Raw genomic sequence first — 18097 nt, 5'->3', positions numbered from 1 at the left:
TCATGGTGGAGGTTTCACAAAGTTTGGGCCAACGCTAACCTTTGAATGGCATGTTTGGTGGCAGGCATTCGATAAAGAAAACAACACTCTTGTCCAAGCTAAATAGTGTTTAACGATCCCTTCTTATAACTGCGGCCTCAGAAGTTAACCCAAAACTGCTTTGAAGGTGATCCTTCTAGTCTTGTTGCAAGCTCAACGAAACAGAATAGTAGCGCACTCTGGACATGACAGTGTCTTTGGCATGATTGGAAATCGTGATACTTTAGATATTGATCTTAGTGTCATCGTATTACCCTACCTCGAGGATTATATACTTACTTAGCTGGCTCGAGGCAGAACATTTATTCCATAAGCGAAGTTAAAAAAGATTTCCAGACGCGTCGATCTTACGCGCAGTTTCTCCAGTTTTAAAGACCATACTTTGATATGTCATCCTCTACTTGATCTTTTCACCGAATTCGTGACCTTCCCCTTCTCTCTGTTATATGTCTTTTGAGTTGGGGCAACCCCACCCATTCGCACAACATGGCCTAGTCATCGTAGTCGCTGCAGCTCGATACGTCTGACTAGTCGATGTCCGTGTCGATTCTCGTGATTTATTCGACGCCGATATTCACCGACGACTCAGATCGGCCCGTCGATCTTTCGAAATTTGTTTCTCAAACACTCCAATAGCTGCCTCATCTGCTTCAGATCCATACACCAACACGGGTAGTATCAGCGTCTTGTAGAGTGTGAGTTTGGTCTGGCGAGAGGTGGCCTTGTCTCTAAATTGCTAACTTAGACCATGGTAGCGACTCAGATCGGCCCGGCGATCTTTCGAATTTTTTTCTCAAACACTCCAATAGCTGCCTCATCTGCTTCAGATCCATACACCAACACGGGTAGTATCAGCGTCTTGTAGAGTGTGAGTTTTGTCTGGCGAGTGGTAGCCTTGTCTCTAAATTGCTAATTTAGACCATGGTAGCGTCTATTAGGCAACACTATCCTTCTCCGTATCTCAAGACTGATGTCATTTCTTTTGTTTATGTCGGTAATGAGGTAGATGAAATCTCTAACTACCTCAAAGCTGTAGTTTTCAAGTTCCACAATCGGTCCGAGTTGACTGGACGCCTTCCGCGTTGATACCATCAGTTTGGTCTTCTCGCCATTTACTGTCAGTTCCTTATCAATTCGGATTGGGTTGTGGAATGCGGCTTTATAGTCGACGAATAAGTGGAATGTGTCGACGTGTTTTTCGTAGGTCATTTCCAGGATTTGGCGCAGTGTGCATATCTGATCTATGCGATAATGTCATTGATCATTGGCTTCAGTCGTTCACACAGCACGCTGGATAGCACTCTAAATGCGATGGGGAGGAGACTACCTCCTCTATAGTTGGAACATATCGTCGTGTCTCTTATGTGTGCACGGGACACAGAACGCTGAGGTTCCAATCAGAGGGCATGTATTCCTCTAGCCAAATTGCGCTAATCAGCTGGTACATGCTCCTGTTCAGCATCTGGCACCTGATGGGCGACGCCTCAACCTATTTGTATACCCCCCAACATAGGGTGGAATGTATATTAAATTGTTCATTCTTTTTGCAACAATTCGAAATATTCACCGGAGAACCACAAAATATATATATATATATTCTTTATTAGAATAAAATTCTATGTCGATTTACGCATGTCTGTCTATTGAAGTATGTTTATAGTTCTATATAACTATTTCATCGCATGATGTAAGTAGCTACCCCAGGCGACACTGCGGGGAGGTCAGTGTCGAAAATTGAGAAGAAAGATGGACCATGTTAAATCCAATCAGAGCCGTTGTTTGGCGTCTATCATACTATAGGTATGTGACGTCACTTCGAGGATTATAATATAATCATTGCAAAAAAGGATTCTTGAGCAACTACTCAATCATTATATTGACAGTATCCTCAAAATCTACTAGGAGAAAACTGTTAGTAGATGGTTCAAGGAATACGGATGCTTAACATAAACATTTAAAAAAATGAGTAGGAAATGTTTAACGCATGCCAAGATTTTTTTTTTAATTCCTGAAAATTCGAAATAGCATAGGCCAAATATGAAGGAACCGTTCATTTATTAAATGTAAAATGTCCATAGGGTGGATATATGTCTGTAATTCTGCATTTTGTTTTATTTTACTGTTTAAATCAACCTCCCCATACTTCGACATTGGCCACTGATCCCAAGGGGTATAACATCGTTTTTCGATTAAGAACTTTTATAATGATAATCATTAGGTTGCGTGTATAAATATGTAGCGTATTATGTGGTAGTAATAAGGCGTACATACGAAGTTGTGAAAAACATATTTTTGTATATGAATATGAAACTACATGTTCCTCAGCATATATGGGTTAAACTTCTAGGTCATCCCTTACTTAAAAACAATACATAAATAATATAAATTAGTTTGGGGCAACCAGACAAAAGTCTGGTAATAATCTTATATAAGTAATAAAAGCTAATGTAATTTTTTTAATACTAATTGAAACTATAATGGGCTTATGCAACCACATTATATTTTCTTCTGACTTGTCCTACAGGACCTATCTTCCACCACCACCAACTATTTACGTCACAAAAGTGAATTTAACATGTTAATATCCTTTACAACTGGCTAATTTCAACGGGTGTAGTTTACAAAAGCATTTAAATAGAAAACCTGCATGCATCCCTCCCACCCAGCAATAGACAAACCTCTACTAAACACGTACATCCGGTTGTTTTTGGTTTTCAAAACTGGGAGGTGGGGTGCAAGATGTCACCAACAAAATAAGAAGGACTAACAAGCCAAATTATGGCAATTAAGTGACAGTATTTCATGCCACAAAATAACGGAAATACTGCTGATGCCGGGCTATTAAACATTATTTCGTGGCGTTTTGGGGTTTCAACTCATGTCCCAACCAACCACCCACCACCTATTGCACTGCGTTGTACATTGTGCGAACGGAACATAAATTAAGAAAAGTGCGTCGAAAAATAAGAAGAAGAAAAACCCAATTTAGAGGAAAAATTAAATTAACTTGACACGAAGCAAAAGGAAAAAAACAACAACTTTAAAAGGTTATTTTTTTCTGCTGTTGTTGCTGTTCATTTTTGAATGCCTCAAATATCGAAAGTTTCTTGTGGACAACAACAAAAAAAAAACCATGACCGGAGGGTGAGATTGAAATTAACGTTGTCAAAAAAAATAAACGAAAAACGGGCAAAGTCCAGTCATCATGAATATTTAAATTATAATTGACTGTTAGAAAGCATTATTAGAAAAGAAAAATAAACTTTGCCAGCAAGGAGGAAAAGTAGCCTGCATAGGGACAATTATTTAAAATATGCTTTTAAATTTTAATCATTTTATATTCCCTTTGATATGAAATAAACGAAAAACACAATAACAACAGTACCGCAATTAAAATAGATGTAAAACATACTAATGAAAAGATAGTTATGTTTTTGGTCTAGCACAATAACCAATAAGAAAGTAGGAACAGTCTCAAAACGAGTAAAAGGGGAATCGAGAATATTAATTCTATAATAAAGAAAGACTTATAATCTATCCGATATTTTAATATTTAATACGATCTAAAGTGGGAATCGCTAATATTTTTCCGAACACAGATCCAGTTCGAAAATAAACATTATTGGTCCTCTACTTCCAATCTGAATCTGAATCTAAATCTGAACCGATTCCAACAAAACTTCACGTCCATCAATCTGGACCTAATACAGTACTCTGTGCAAAATTCTGTCTCAATGGGACTAATATTGACTGAATCATGCCCCACTTACATAAAATCGGACGTAACTATATATGGGAGCTATATCTAAATCTGAACAGATGTTTTTCAAATTTCAATAAGGTTCAATTGGGCTAAATAAGTGACATGTGCAAAATTTCATCCAAATCGGATCCTAATTGCGACATTTACTTTGTTCACAAAAGACTCCTCATGAAAGCCCACTTCCCCCTGAACACATCGACATCTGATGAAACAACCGTGTAAAGGGAGGAAATATACAAGGATCCTATGATTGATGGACAAATGGTGCGCGATGCATTGAAGAGTTTTTCACCATTCAAAGCTGCTGTACCAGCGTTATTACAAAAAGAGGTGGACTTTATCACCATATTTAGCAGCACTCTTTGACGTATACACGGTCTGCATACACTGCGAAAGCCTGTCAGACAGGAGAGTGTCTTCCCGGCAAGGTGTGAGGACAAAAATCGTCCCTCATTTTTGCCCCACCAAAGTGTATTGTGGGCATACAGTCTACGGAAGGATTACGGAGAATATGATCGAGACATTACTGGTACGGTAGAAGAGTTATGAAAGCGGTTTGCCCAATTCCTAAGTGAGGAGCACGACGCGAAACGTCTCAAAAAGCTCCTGATTCTGCAGGCAAAGCACGAACAGGCATTGGAAGAGAAGTCAACGACGCCGAAGAGGACACCCAAGATAACATTGACGAACGAGAAGGGTAATCTGATTACACTGGAGAAGATCGAGCAAGAAATGGAAAACGTGAATAACCGGAACATAGAGGAGTCCCAAGGGAAACCAAATCCCCAGTAAAACGAACTTTACGCGTTGACTCGACCCGATTAGTAGCATCAGTTATGGGAGGAATTCATGTAAATGCTACAGTAGATACAGGGGCTACAATATGTTTAATCAGCAAGGCATTTGCTGGTAAGATCGAGTGAAGTAGTACAAAGCTTCGCCATAGCGCCATTGTGACACTAGCAGACGGTACAAAGCAACAAGTCCACTGCGCGCTGGAAGTAGACGTTGTAATAGGAGATACAAGAACAAGAGAGAATATGCTGATTATGGATGAGACCACAGAGGATGTAATACTCGGTTTGGATTGGTTGGTGAGGTGTAACGCCCAGTTCACGTGCGCTCACGAGAGTCAGAGTGCAAAAAGCGATGAAGTGAAGAATCTGAACCTTAGGAGTGGGTGTCGCCACCGCTGGAGCCAGGCGACCACTCAGAGGCAGGCGAACCAGAGACCGAGGAGCGGACAGAAAGTGTCCTATCCAGGGACCCCAGTCCCCAAGAACATCAAAGAATCCAAGCCTTTCTACAAGAGGAACTATAGAAATTTTGGGATATGCATGGGAGTTGTGTCATTGTGCCGGGTGTTTGCCACCCTAAAACACCATTTAACATCAGAGCTGAAGAAAGGCAAACATTGGAAGTGAACTGCAAATCAAATCAGGAAACCTTCTTCGAAATTCCAAATTAAAAAAACCAGTAAGGAAAGTAGTAAAGTCGGACGGAGCCGACTATATGATACCCTTCACCACTATGGGTATATTAAACAGGGCTATTAACATGAAATTGGATGAAATAAAATATGTGATATTTATCTAAATGTGAATCTACCTAGATCTATCTATAAAGTATGTAAATAGACTTCAAACAAATATAAATAGGTCATCCGTTGGGCTATGTGTGTACTTCTAGAAAACGCAACTACGTAATTCTATGCTCAATTTTGTAAGTTGTGTAAAATATGATGTCAATCTGACTAACATGAGGAGTTTGATGCCCAATTTACTTGAAATCGGGCGAAAATATATATGGAAGCTCTATTCAAATATTAAGCGATTTCAAACAAACTTGTCACAGGTTAGGTTATACTAATTTCAGAACGTTTTGTTCCTATCAGCCTATTGGATCCTTGGTGCTTCAATTACTTATAATCAATCTATAATAAAAGGGAACTATATCTAAATCTGGACCGATTTTCAGTACGTTATGCCAAATTTCGTGCAAATCGAAAGATATATAGAGACTTTGGTGAACCATTTACATGAAATCGGACGAAACTATATATGGGAGCTATATAGAAATCTGGACCGATTTGCTCGAAACTTGGCAGACATCTTTCTAGGCCCAATTCAGTACGTTATCCCAAATTTCGTGCAAATTGAAAGATATATAGGGACTTTGGTGCACCATTTACATGAAATCGGACGAAACTATACGTGGGAGCTATATTTAAATCTTGACCGATTTTCACGAAACTTGGCAGACATCATTCTAGACTCAATTCAGTACGTTATGCCAAATTTCGTGCAAATCGAAAGATATATAGCGACTTTGGTGCACCATTTACATGAAATCGGACAAAACTATATATGAGAGCTATATCTAAATCTGGACCGATTTTCTCGAAACTTGGCAGACATCATTCTAGGCTCAATTCAGTACGTTATGCCAAATTTCGTGCAAATCGAAAGATATATAGCGACTTTGGTGCATCATTTACATGAAATCGGACGAAACTATATATGGGAGCTATATAGAAATCTGGACCGATTTTCTCGAAACTTGGCAGACATCTTTCTAGGCTCAATTCAGTACGTTATGCCAAATTTCGTGCAAATCGAAAGATATATAGCGACTTTGGTGCACCATTTACATGAAATCGGACGAAACTATATATGGGAGCTATATCTAAATCTGGACCGATTTTCACGAAACTTGGCACACATCATTCTAGACCTAAATGATTAGGCTGTACCAAATTTCGTGCAAATCGAAAGATATATATGGACCGTTTACATTAAATCGGTTAAATATATATATGGGAGCTATATCTAAATCTGAACCGATTTTTCCCAATTTCAATAGGGTCCGTCCTTGGACCAAATACGTGACCTGTGCCAAATTTCATTCAAATCGGATCATAAATGCGACCTGTACTTTGTTTACAATTTAACATCTACAGACGGACAGACGGACGGACGGACATGCATAAATCGACTCAGACAGTGATTCTATGCATATTCTCAAAAGGAACCATGTGTCTATCTCATTTCCTTTTGCCTGTTACAAACATATGCACAAAGACATAATGCCCTGTACCACAGAGTGGTGAAGGGTATAAAAACAAGACGCACCAGGTGGCACGTAATCAGCATAACAAGTGGGATGAATGTATTCCAGAGATTAGCCTAGCCCTTAATACGAGTACTTCGGAATCAACAGGCTACCCCGTTTACCCGCCGCGCTGTATGATGAAGTTGTGTTGGGCACTGGTACAGCCAAGCATAACCCGAAGAGCAAAGCTAAACAGTTGCAAGAAATATACAATATAGTCCAGCACCATCTGGGTAAGTCAGACGAAGACCAACGCAGACATTATAATATATTTGGTTTTGGTGAGGCAGTGCACAGTTTTGCAGCGAAGTTGGCGCCAAAGTATGATGGTCCGTACGAGGTCCTCAATTTTCCATCGCCCGTGTTTGTTCGGGCGCATCTGAGTGAATTTAAGTCATTTGTACCGAAAGGTGTACCCCGACCTGCTACGCCAAACATCTCCCCGGAATCTGTGGGTCCATGGCGTCATGAGGAACACATACGGCGGTCCTTCGAGAAGGTGATGGAGTGGCAATTTTACCACCCAGGAAAAAACCGCTGGTCATAATCGACAGCGCGTCGTCGTCGGAGGCAGACGAAAACATGACCAACGCCTGGTTGCCGTTGACCCTTGGGCGTGGGGGACAGGGATCCACCATATATATCAATTCAACGTCATCCTCCTCGACGTCCCCATCGCCCCTGCGATTACCGTCCTCGGTGATCTCGTTTGACACCTCCTCACTGGAGTCGTATCAAGGTGATGCTCCACCAAAGAACGAGCGTGAGGAGGCCACGTGGAGCTTCGTCGGTGGTGAGGAGCTGTCCGCAGCTAGAGCCGCTGGTGGCCAACGTTCCAGCCACACGCCGCCGAGGTTACCAAACTAACCTGCTGGTGATGGTAGACAGAAGCAGATTCCGTATACACATATCCCACCGTGGATTGGCCGTCGTACAGCCGCGTTAGGAAAGGGAGCGGTGTGAGGACAAAAATCATCCCTCATTGTTGCCCCCCCTATTTGGGTTAATTTTACTCGTATCAAGGTGATGCTCCACCAAAGAACGAGCGTGGAGAGGCCACGTGGAGCTTCGTCGGTGGTGAGAAGCTGCCGGCAGCTAGAGCCGCTGGTGGCCAACGTTCTAGCCACACGCCGCCCAGGTTACCAATCTAAACTGCTGGTGATGGTAGACAGAAGCAGATTCCTTATTCACATAACCCACCGTGGATTGGCCGTCGTACAGTCGCGTTAAGAAGGGGACAGGTGTGAGGACAAAAATCATCCCTCATTGTTGCCCCAACAATTTGGGTTAACATTATTTTTTTATTTTTATTTAATTTCTTTTTAATTACAAACTTTATTATTTAACATTTAAATTGTGAACCGTAGATTTAGTTTATTTTTGTTTAATAATAATAATAAGGATAAAAATCTAAGATTGCTAAAAGTATTTTAATGAATAAGTTTAGACAAAATAGAGTACAGTTGTGCCCGAACGATTTAGTTGACATTAAGTTATATTCCCGTTAACATTGACACTATGTTTGTAAACAAGTTCCCGTTAGCAGAGAGGCTACGTGGTCGGCGCGGCAGCAGAGGTTCGACGTCGGGAAGGCGACTGGAAGCATGCTGGAATTTGCGACCGAGTGTGGAAAAGGAAGAGCCAAACCCGGCTCGGGATCAGTCGGTGCAGAACGGTCGATATAGCAAGAAGGTCGAGAACACAGGAAAGATCACCAGCGGAGGAAAATAAAGCGAATATTCTGAATTTGAAAGCTAAAATTACATTTTTTCACTCTCGGCCACTTTATTATACATTTTCTGCGACGAACCCTATCCCGCGAGCATATCCCAGCATCCCAATTTGTCGTTACAAAGGAAAACTACGCAACACCAAATTCCTATCGGCCAATAAGCCAAACTTCTTTCTTAATCCAAACTATGAAACGGATTGTCGGCACCATGATAAAGAGCAATATACCCCCCGATACGCTAAAGTACAACACGTAAGGGGAACATCAGTGGAAACTGCTCTGCACGAATTGGTACTCCCCTTTGTAAACACCTTCGAGACGAAAATGTTTACTTTGGATGTGTGCATTGATATCGAGGGAGCTTTCAATAATGTCGGCACTAAAACGCTTATACAATCCGTAGAGACCTTTCGAGTTTACCAGGCAATCATATCCTGGCTCAAGACATAAATATGAGAGATAAAGTAGGACAAGGAACTTCGCAAGAATTTTTATAAACATTGTTGTATGTTTCCACTATCAATAGTCTGTTAAGGACTGAGGTGGGAATTGAACCCGCCTGTTATGCAGACGACATTTTAATACTTCTGATGGGAAAGAATTCTAACTTGTTGTGTAGGAAGAAGGAAAAAGTGTTAAACATCGCCTATAATTGTGCGAGGCCGAGGGGCCTTAACGTAAATCCGGCCAAGACGGAGATTTCTATGTCTCTTCACTAGAAAGACAAAAATAGGGCAGTAGGAAGAACCTATCTTCAAAGCATATAAAATAAAGTTAAATATATAGGGGACTTAGCATGTTTTAAAGTTCTTTACGTTTTTAGATACTACGGTCCTTAATTTAAATTCACTGAAATTTTGATAATCATCGGTCAATCCAAACCAAAGTTATAAGCAAAAATGTACTTAGCATGGCACGTACGATTTAAGAAACTTCCATACTTTGAAAGCTTCTACTGAAAAACTCACTTTTCAGACTTAGCATACTATGGTTCGGAGGCGTCGATATATTGGACATATGGTGGCGTAAACCACTCCTCATTTCAACCTAACGTAAATACCTTGAATAATCTTCAAAAATATCATAACTATCTCTGTGTAAAAGTTCATTAAGCTAAGTACAGGAAACATATAGCATTTTCAATTCAATTTATTTTCGTATACGAGAATCTAGCCCAAAGAGCCAAGAGCAATTAAAAAAGCGATTATTCATGTTTCTTAAGGAAAATGCAGTAAGGAAAGTCAAACGAAGCAGTAAGGAAAGTCAAGCGAAGATTTGAAGCAAGCTTGACACCCGCTATGGGGTATGATTCAGTACAACGCACTGTGCAATATGTCATCTCCCGTTGAAATCTATCAAACAAAATATATTGGAGCTGTAACGGTATCTACACCAACATCATCTGGGGTCAATTTGCTACTGATATTTGGGGCACCATTTAGATAAAATGGGGCAAAAATATATTCGAGAGATATATAAAAATATGTGGCGATTTCTACCAGACATAACATATCTTATTGTCAAAACATGAGATTTTGGTACACCATTTACATAAATTCGGACGAATATTTATATGGGAGTTATATCTAAATCTGCTCCGATTTTATAACAGTTACACATACGCAAATCCGTACTTGTACCATCAGCCATCTCTTGGGAGTTTGGTGCACGTTCACCAAATCGGACCAATATATATCTAAATTTTAAGCGATTTTAACAAAACTCAACATATGGAACATTTTATCTTAATCGGACAAATTCTGGAAATTTGGTGCACCATTTACATAAAATCAGACTAACAAATATATGGGAGCTATTTCTAAATCTGAACCGATTTTTCCCAATTTCAATAGGGTTTGTCCTTGGGCCAAATAAATGAGCCTTGCCAAATTGAATTCGGATCGTATCCTTTTGCCTGTTACAAACATATGCACAAACACATAATACCCTGTACCACAGTGTGGGGAAGGTTATAAAAAGGAATATAAAAAAGGTTCAAAGGTCAACAATAATTTTCAATATATAAAAAAAATTTTGAATGATTTTACACATAGTTTTTAAATTAAATTCTTAAATCGTTCAAAAGAGTTTATTAACTCCTGTCGATAATTGGATATTATTTTCCAATAGTCGGCAGCAATCTTTATAATTGTAATGTTTGAAAACTGATGACAATGGCAAAAAACAAGAACACAATGTTACTAAATTGTCCTATAACTCATCATTTTGTAAAAAAATATTGCACTGCAATATATTATTCTGTCTTTCAAAGACAGTATCTCACAAATAACATTATCTTTAGCGATAAGAGAAACGTTTGTGGGACGACTAATGTTTTCGAAACGTTTATTATCTTTGGTAAAATTTATTTTTTTTTTGGCGTGTTTGTATTGCATTTCCGTAAAATTGATGTTTGCCTTAATTGAAATTCACGATTGTTCCCTAAATATTTAAAGTCATGATTTTCGATTCCGAAATCAAGCCCAAAGTCAACTTCTTAAAATTCGTTAAAAGTATGCAAATATGCCAAACCTTACCTTATTTTTGCAGCATTAGTCTAATTTCGGAATATGTATGACAATCTTCCAAGACTTCACTTTCATAATTTCTCAAAAAATGGATATCGGCTGTGATATTTTTTTTTCAACAAAACGAAACACTATTTTTATTTTGAAATAGGTTATGACGGTAAATTAGCACCTTCTTGATCCTTTTCGACAGAAGGTTCAGGATTCGTAGTTATCAACTACCTTCTTTTAGTAACAAGCTTTTACGCAATTTTCATTGTCTTTGGGCTCAACAATTTATAATTTTTAAATTAAAAAAAGTCAAAATATTTAAAAACATGAAAAAATGAATAAAATATTTTACAGAAACAAGCCTACATTGTTTGATATTGATTATAGAAATAATTGGATGGGTGGAACCAAGGACGCAACATAACAGTATGTCCCCAAGTGATTAAATTTTGTTTACTTCTTCATGTTACATACAAATTTAAAAATATAACTGGTAAGAGTACAAACAACATCGTCAACAGTATTTAACCTTTATAATTAACAGATGTCACATGATACATCGATAAATGTGCCATGTAAACAAAACAAATTGTCTCAAACTGGCAATCATTAATGCAGACTAAAAAAACAATAAACATTGTATCATGACGAATTTTAAAATTTGCACAATTCTAACTAAATATCTTTGAACGTGAAGTATTTCAAATGCAATTTGATTTTCTAATAAATATTAATTTTATTAATTTAGTTGTTTATTTTACAAAATATTAAATACTTAATATATATAAAAAAACACGATGAAAATTAAGCCAGTTAAATTTGGTTTAGAAACTCACTAAAATATGTATGTAAATAAAAATAATGATAATAGAAATGAAACAAAATATTTGCACACTACATGACATATGCATACGAACTTAATAAAAACCAAAATAGTTGCTTCGGATTAGTACAGCATAAACTCAGAGATCCGAATTTTCTTTAAAACAAAATAAAAACATATGGTTTAATATCGACATTCATCAAAGCTACTTGAAAGGCAAAGTGCATAGAACTTAGCGTATTATTCGATTCAGAGTAGCCTCTATTTTTTACGACCGTAGAGAGGCAAGACGAGATTGCATTTCTTGCAAATCTTCCTCGTCGTCGTCATCTTCGACATCATCTGCTGCAACAGCAACGGCGGGTGTTTTTGTTTTTTCAGCGGCAGCCAATTCTTGCGGAGGTAGGGGAGCTTCACCCAATTTGCCATCGGTTATTTCCCAAAGGACTTTATCGACTTCCTTGGCAGCCTCCTCCTCCATCTCCTCAGTATCTTCCAAGCTATCCATAGTTTCGTCTAACATTTCCTCTATGATACCAGCTTTCATCATTTCCTTGGACATGTCACGCATAATGCCAGCCAATTCAGGGTAGCGTACAAGATTTTGCATAGCTTGCATGACCTCCGTGGATTTTGAAAGTGAACCAGCAACACGTAATGTGGCTATAAACATTGAATATACATTAGTACTCACATCCTATGAAAGTAGTACCCAAATACTTACCCAACTGATTCTTCATTTGCAGTTGTACAGAATTCAAGTGAGCCTTTGTCGTGTATATTCTATTGATGGCTTTACGTGCTCCCACAATTTCCTTGGCCAGAATGACACAAGTATCCCGATCACCCTTGGCAGCCGCTTGCTTCAATGACCTCTTGACTTTTTCCTCTTCGCGTTGTATACCGCGTATTTGCCGGTCCAATTGATTGCTTTCTTTGCGTATTTTATGGGTCCATTCTTGAACCTACATGAGAAATGGTTTGTTATTGTTATTTTGTTTTGCCTCGATCTCAAGTGCAATGATGTCGTCATCTCGTCGTCAACCTCTATTGCATATCGTTTTGGAGAAATCGAAGTTGTCTCTTCGTAACAATCGTGCGAGCTTACCTGTTCTTTGGGATCTTTGCTTTTTGTCTGTCCGAATAAACCCATTTTTACGGTAATTAAATAATTCTATTGTATAGAAGTTCGCAGCAATTTAAAATGTTTTATCCAAGTGACTCATTTACTACCAGCGACCAGCCAAATGTTTGTTTTCTTTCACCAAACAATTTTTAAAAACGTTCCAAATGGTACGAATGTTGGTGATAAACACGAATGGCCAATAAAAGACAAGCACAAAATAAAATGGCTATTTTACCTGTGTGTTTACGAATAAGTGAGATGTAGACATGGACACATATTGAAATCAGCTGATAGTATAAGAGTTTCAAGGGATATATAAATCGACTGCGGTAGTAATACTACATTTATATCCACCCATGTATTGTATTGTTATGAATACTATATAAAATAAATTAAAATTATATTGAAATGTATTTAAATTTAATAGAAATGAAAATAATTTTGGAACAAATGCTCTTTAGGGGCACCTCTCAGATCATTGTGAAATGTTTACCATAGGTAGCCCTTCTGATGTTGATTACAGCAACATAAATCAGTACTTCACGAGATATGCGGTTGCAAAGTAAAAAAATACCCCCACTTTTTATTAAATATATTTAAGAATACCACTCCGAAACGATTAAATTTTTTACAGCAGCTCCGAAAGGACGCTGATTACAACATTTTTTTAGGGGCGGATTCGTACTTCGGAACGCGTATAAACGTTCTTTCCAATGTAAAGTACATTATTGCTTACACTAGATAAAAAGTAACTTATAAATAACCAATCAGTAATAAATAGTACAAATTGAGTTACTCGAATAGAATTTTCTTTAGATTTAAATTTTGTTAAGGAGATGGGCATCGGCCGGTGCTTAAGACTTTCTCCTATGGACAGGTGGAAAATTGGGCTACGCAAGCAAAATTTTCTTTAAATTTAAATGTGTTCCTAAATAGCCGGCCTACAGCCGGGGATTTAATACCTTCTACTATGGAGAGGTGGGTAATTGGGCTACGCGACCAAAATTTTCTTTTAATTTAAATTTTTTTGGGGGAATGGGGAAGCCATTATATAACGCTACATCTCAAAGATCTGTTTTTTGGGGAGCTTGATTACGCTCCCATATAATGCTACATCTCAAACTTCGGAATTAAGATTTTATAGAACGGTACCATACCATTTTTGTTATTTCGAAGACTTTTAGCCTTATTTTCCAAAAGATGGGGCTGTCATTTTTTGTAACGGGTTCTGGAATGCTGACTTATATACCAATTGGTGCGGGTATATTGGTCCATGTTTAATCCCACCTAAAAGTTCCGCTTCTTTTTATACCCTCCACCATAGTATAGAGGAAATATAAATTTTGCTTTTGCAAATTTTGTACATTGGGTTCTTGTTGGGTTCCAAATCTCCAAAACTAAAAATTATAAATATATGCCCACTTTTTCTGGTAGCCCCCATACCCATTTTATCGCATTTTTTCGACCGAATTGTAATTTAGTTCTTATTGGGGAGCAAATCTCTCCATTAAAAATTTTATATAAGTAATTTTTTTCGGGTACCCATATTTTTTGTTTTTTTTGGTATTTTGGGGTTCTTGAGCGCATTTATCAGCCGATTTCGCTGTAATTTGGTAGCTTCCGAAAAATTATTAATATTTGCCGCTTTTAGGGTAAGACTATATCGTGATGAAAAAACTCGAACTTGATGATAATGAAATATATCGGCCACCATTTAGGCATCTCTCCAATAACATGAAGGAAATAATTGAAAAACAAAGCTAAAATATTGGGTTCGAAATTGACATATATCGGTCATTAATTAGGTATAGACCTCATTATTAGGTATAGCCCAAATATTCACTAAAACGGCATATACATTAGAACTTTTTACCGGGTTAAACTACATTATGAGGATTTATTTGACATATATGCAAAGGAATTGACAACTGAAACCCACTGGGTTAACGAAATCCGGTTAAATGTAAACATACTATAATTCCTGCACTATGTAATCAATTGGTCTGTTCCCGTACTGCAAGAATCTACTACTTTTTACTACGATAACAATGTTTTCCTTTATAATATCGAAAAAAATAGTAAAAACTCGTTGATTCTTGCAATACGGGAACAGACCAAATATTGGTCTCCCTGTAGGCATAGCCTCATATTACCTTGTAATCTAATGCCATGTTCTGACGGGCATTCGAACAACGTAGTTCGCTCTGCGAATTACGTACACGAATTAACCCGTTCATACAACACTATTCTTAATTCATGCCATCAGAGTTTATTTATTTCAAACTTTTTGTTTCTTGTTTTACACTAAAATTGTAACGTATTTGCGTGAATCACATATGGATCTAAATAGAAAACATTATTCTCTTTCTCCTGACTATAATATCAACCCCTATATCTTTACTTTTAATTCATGTTTTCCATTTTTCCTGAAAATATTGTTATTTTCAATACATTTTTATATTTTCTCACCTCAAATGTCAAATTTAAAAAAAAAATTGGAGAATTTTTGTTCGGGTTTCCCCACTTTTGTCTCTCGTCTTGTACGCTAATTAGAACAAAGGGGAAAGAAATGCATATTGCATCATGTAGACAACAAAATTTGCATCCTTCTGCATATATAAAAACTAGAATTTTGTTTAATTTTCATTCATCATTTTCAATTTTACTGAAAAAATTTGAAAATTTAAAAAATTTGTTCATGCTGTCAAAATTAATTTATTTTCGATAAATTCTCTCAATTGCTAGAGATGGGACAAAATTCTTGGTGATTCAGAGAGTGATTCGAATTGAACAACGTACAAAAGTAGGTGTTCGCTCAGACCAAGGTATATTTAATAAGGTAGCCGCATCGGCCCAGCTGTTGGACAAATAAATGTCAAAAATGTTGTTGTAATGTTGAACCAAAAAATTAAAAAACAAAATTATAAATGAAAATCTCCGAATTTCGAAGTGCTTTTTTGGCAATACTTCTATTAACATTTTCTACAAGAATTTGTGTAAAAAAATCTTGTCAATCTGTTTGTTTTGGCAAAATATTTTTGACATATCAAAATACAACAACCGATGTTTGTTGTAGAAATTCGCCGATGCGGCTACCTTGTATATCTACCTTGGCTCAGACAATTTTGTATGGGGAACTAAGTAATTACTTCATAATTAAGGGTCGAACAACGAATGAGAGAGCGAACAACGCTCGTCTGTACATGGCAATAGCCTCATATTACCTTGTAAACTAAATTGCAATAGTTTGATGATTTTATACTCTACCATGCGTTATCAGTATCAGTCAACGTTTTGGGGTTTTCAGATTTTAGGAAAAATCCCCATTAAAAATTGCTGAAATGTGTATTTGGTGTACATGATGGTTTACATAAATCCGTTTGTTAAATTATCGCTATAGGCCCACTTTTTGGTATGTTTCCTATATTTGTTTGAAAAACTGTCAAAGAGTTATGAAACCTACGAAATGTGTAAGAAAATAACAGCTGACAAGTCAAGTTTATATTAATTTAATTTGTGTCTAAACAGCTATCTGTTGAGTGTGGTTTTAACAAAAATTAATTTATTAAAGCATATTAAAGCCAGTAAGGAAAATAGTAAAGTCGGACTGGGCCGACTATATGATACCCTTCACCACTTTGGGTATATTTTACATATGTATCCTAACAGACGACGCGTTTTGTTATAAATCTATATCTGAGCCGGTTTCAGGGAAACTTGCCAGAGACTAATTTATATAACATCAGTATGTTGTGACAATCAGCCTAGCTATGGATCTTTTCACGAAGCTTAGTCTGCTTTTCCACAGGGAAATACTGAGTTTGTGGGCGAGAGGGGTGCGAGGAAGAAAAACAAAAATTTGCCTGTTCAGAATTTGCCGTACACGCAAATTCAGCTTTGCTCTGTTCGTTGAAAACAATTTTGTTGACATTTTCTTTTGAACCTATTCGCTTTACTGACACACAGCCGGCTTTTGTTTACAAACCTGTTGCTTTAATTTGTGCAAGTGAAATTTATTTTTTTAATTTTTGCAATTTATATAATAAAATATATAAAAAATAAATAAAATATTAAAAAAATCTTTAAAATGCAAACATATTTGACTTTTATTTTCTTTCTTTTGTATTTTGATTCGCAAATTTGGCAAAGAAAAATTTGCTAATGGAAAAGCAAGCGAAAATTTCAAAAGAGAAAACAAAAAATTTGCCAAATAAAAATCTGCCTGTGGAAAAGCAGACTTAGCAACACCATTCTAGACTTAATTCAGTACCCTATACCCAAATTCGTGCAAATTGAAAGATATATAGGGTCTTTGGTGCACCAATTACCTTAAATCGGACGAAGATATATATGGGAGCTATATCTAAATCTGAACCGATTTTCGCGAAACTTTGCACACATCATTCGTGACCTTATTCATTACACTGTGCCAAATTTCGGCAAATCGAAAGATATATAGGGACTTTGCTGTACCATTTACCTTAAATCGGACGAAAATATATATGGGAGCTATATCTAAATCTGGGATCGTATCAATAGGGTTCGTCCTTGGGCCAAACAAATGAGCTGTGCCAAATTTTATCCAATTCGGATCATAAATGCGACCTGTACTTTGTTTACAATTTAACATGGACAGACAGACGGACGGACATGCATAAATCGACTTAGAAAGTGATTCTATGCATATTCTCAAAAGGAACCATGGGTCTATCTCGATTATTTTGCCTGTTACAAACATATGCACAAAGACATAATACCCTGTACCACAGTGTGGTGAAGGGTATAAAAATAGCTCATTCATAAACCATGGTACAATTATAAAAGTTAACAGCAAATCCCAGCTGATTTGATTCCAACGTAATACCAGTGTCAATATGAATTTGACAAATTATGTTTTTAAAAATCACCCAACAGGAAAATTGGGAACGCATACAATTTGAAATTGTTCTTTATTAATGTGCTCCCATATTCAATTTACTCAATC

The 18097-nt window shown here is 37.2% G+C and overlaps 1 protein-coding gene across 1 annotated transcript; it reads right to left on the bottom strand.

Moving 5' to 3' along the window:
- Positions 1-12148: 12148 nt before the first annotated feature.
- On the bottom strand, positions 12149-13160 carry LOC133337625 (charged multivesicular body protein 3). The gene is made up of 3 exons (XM_061545836.1): positions 13096-13160; positions 12712-12952; positions 12149-12650 (listed from the first exon to the last, which is right to left on the bottom strand). Exons 1-3 carry the CDS (start codon positions 13138-13140, stop codon positions 12256-12258), a joined length of 681 nt encoding a protein of 226 aa, XP_061401820.1. The 5' UTR covers positions 13141-13160; the 3' UTR covers positions 12149-12255.
- Positions 13161-18097: the final 4937 nt, after the last annotated feature.

The sequence above is a fragment of the Musca vetustissima genome, unplaced genomic scaffold (genome assembly GCF_032173495.1).
Source record: "Musca vetustissima isolate MV318-11 ecotype Yass unplaced genomic scaffold, APGP_CSIRO_Mvet_v1 utg55682, whole genome shotgun sequence".
NCBI classification, from domain to species: domain Eukaryota; kingdom Metazoa; phylum Arthropoda; class Insecta; order Diptera; family Muscidae; genus Musca; species Musca vetustissima.
The sequence above is the reverse complement of the archived record's forward strand: the minus strand, read 5'-3'. Positions and strand labels throughout refer to the sequence as shown.

Bases quoted from the DNA above. Each gene is read 5' to 3' on its own strand.
- LOC133337625 (XM_061545836.1), bottom strand. From the start codon at position 13,140: ATGGGTTTATTCGGACAGACAAAAAGCAAAGATCCCAAAGAACAG. The intron at 12,953-13,095 runs GTAAGCTCGCAC...TTTCTCATGTAG, and splicing joins GCAAAGATCCCAAAGAACAG to GTTCAAGAATGGACCCATAA. The intron at 12,651-12,711 runs GTAAGTATTTGG...CAATGTTTATAG, and splicing joins GCAAATGAAGAATCAGTTGG to CCACATTACGTGTTGCTGGT.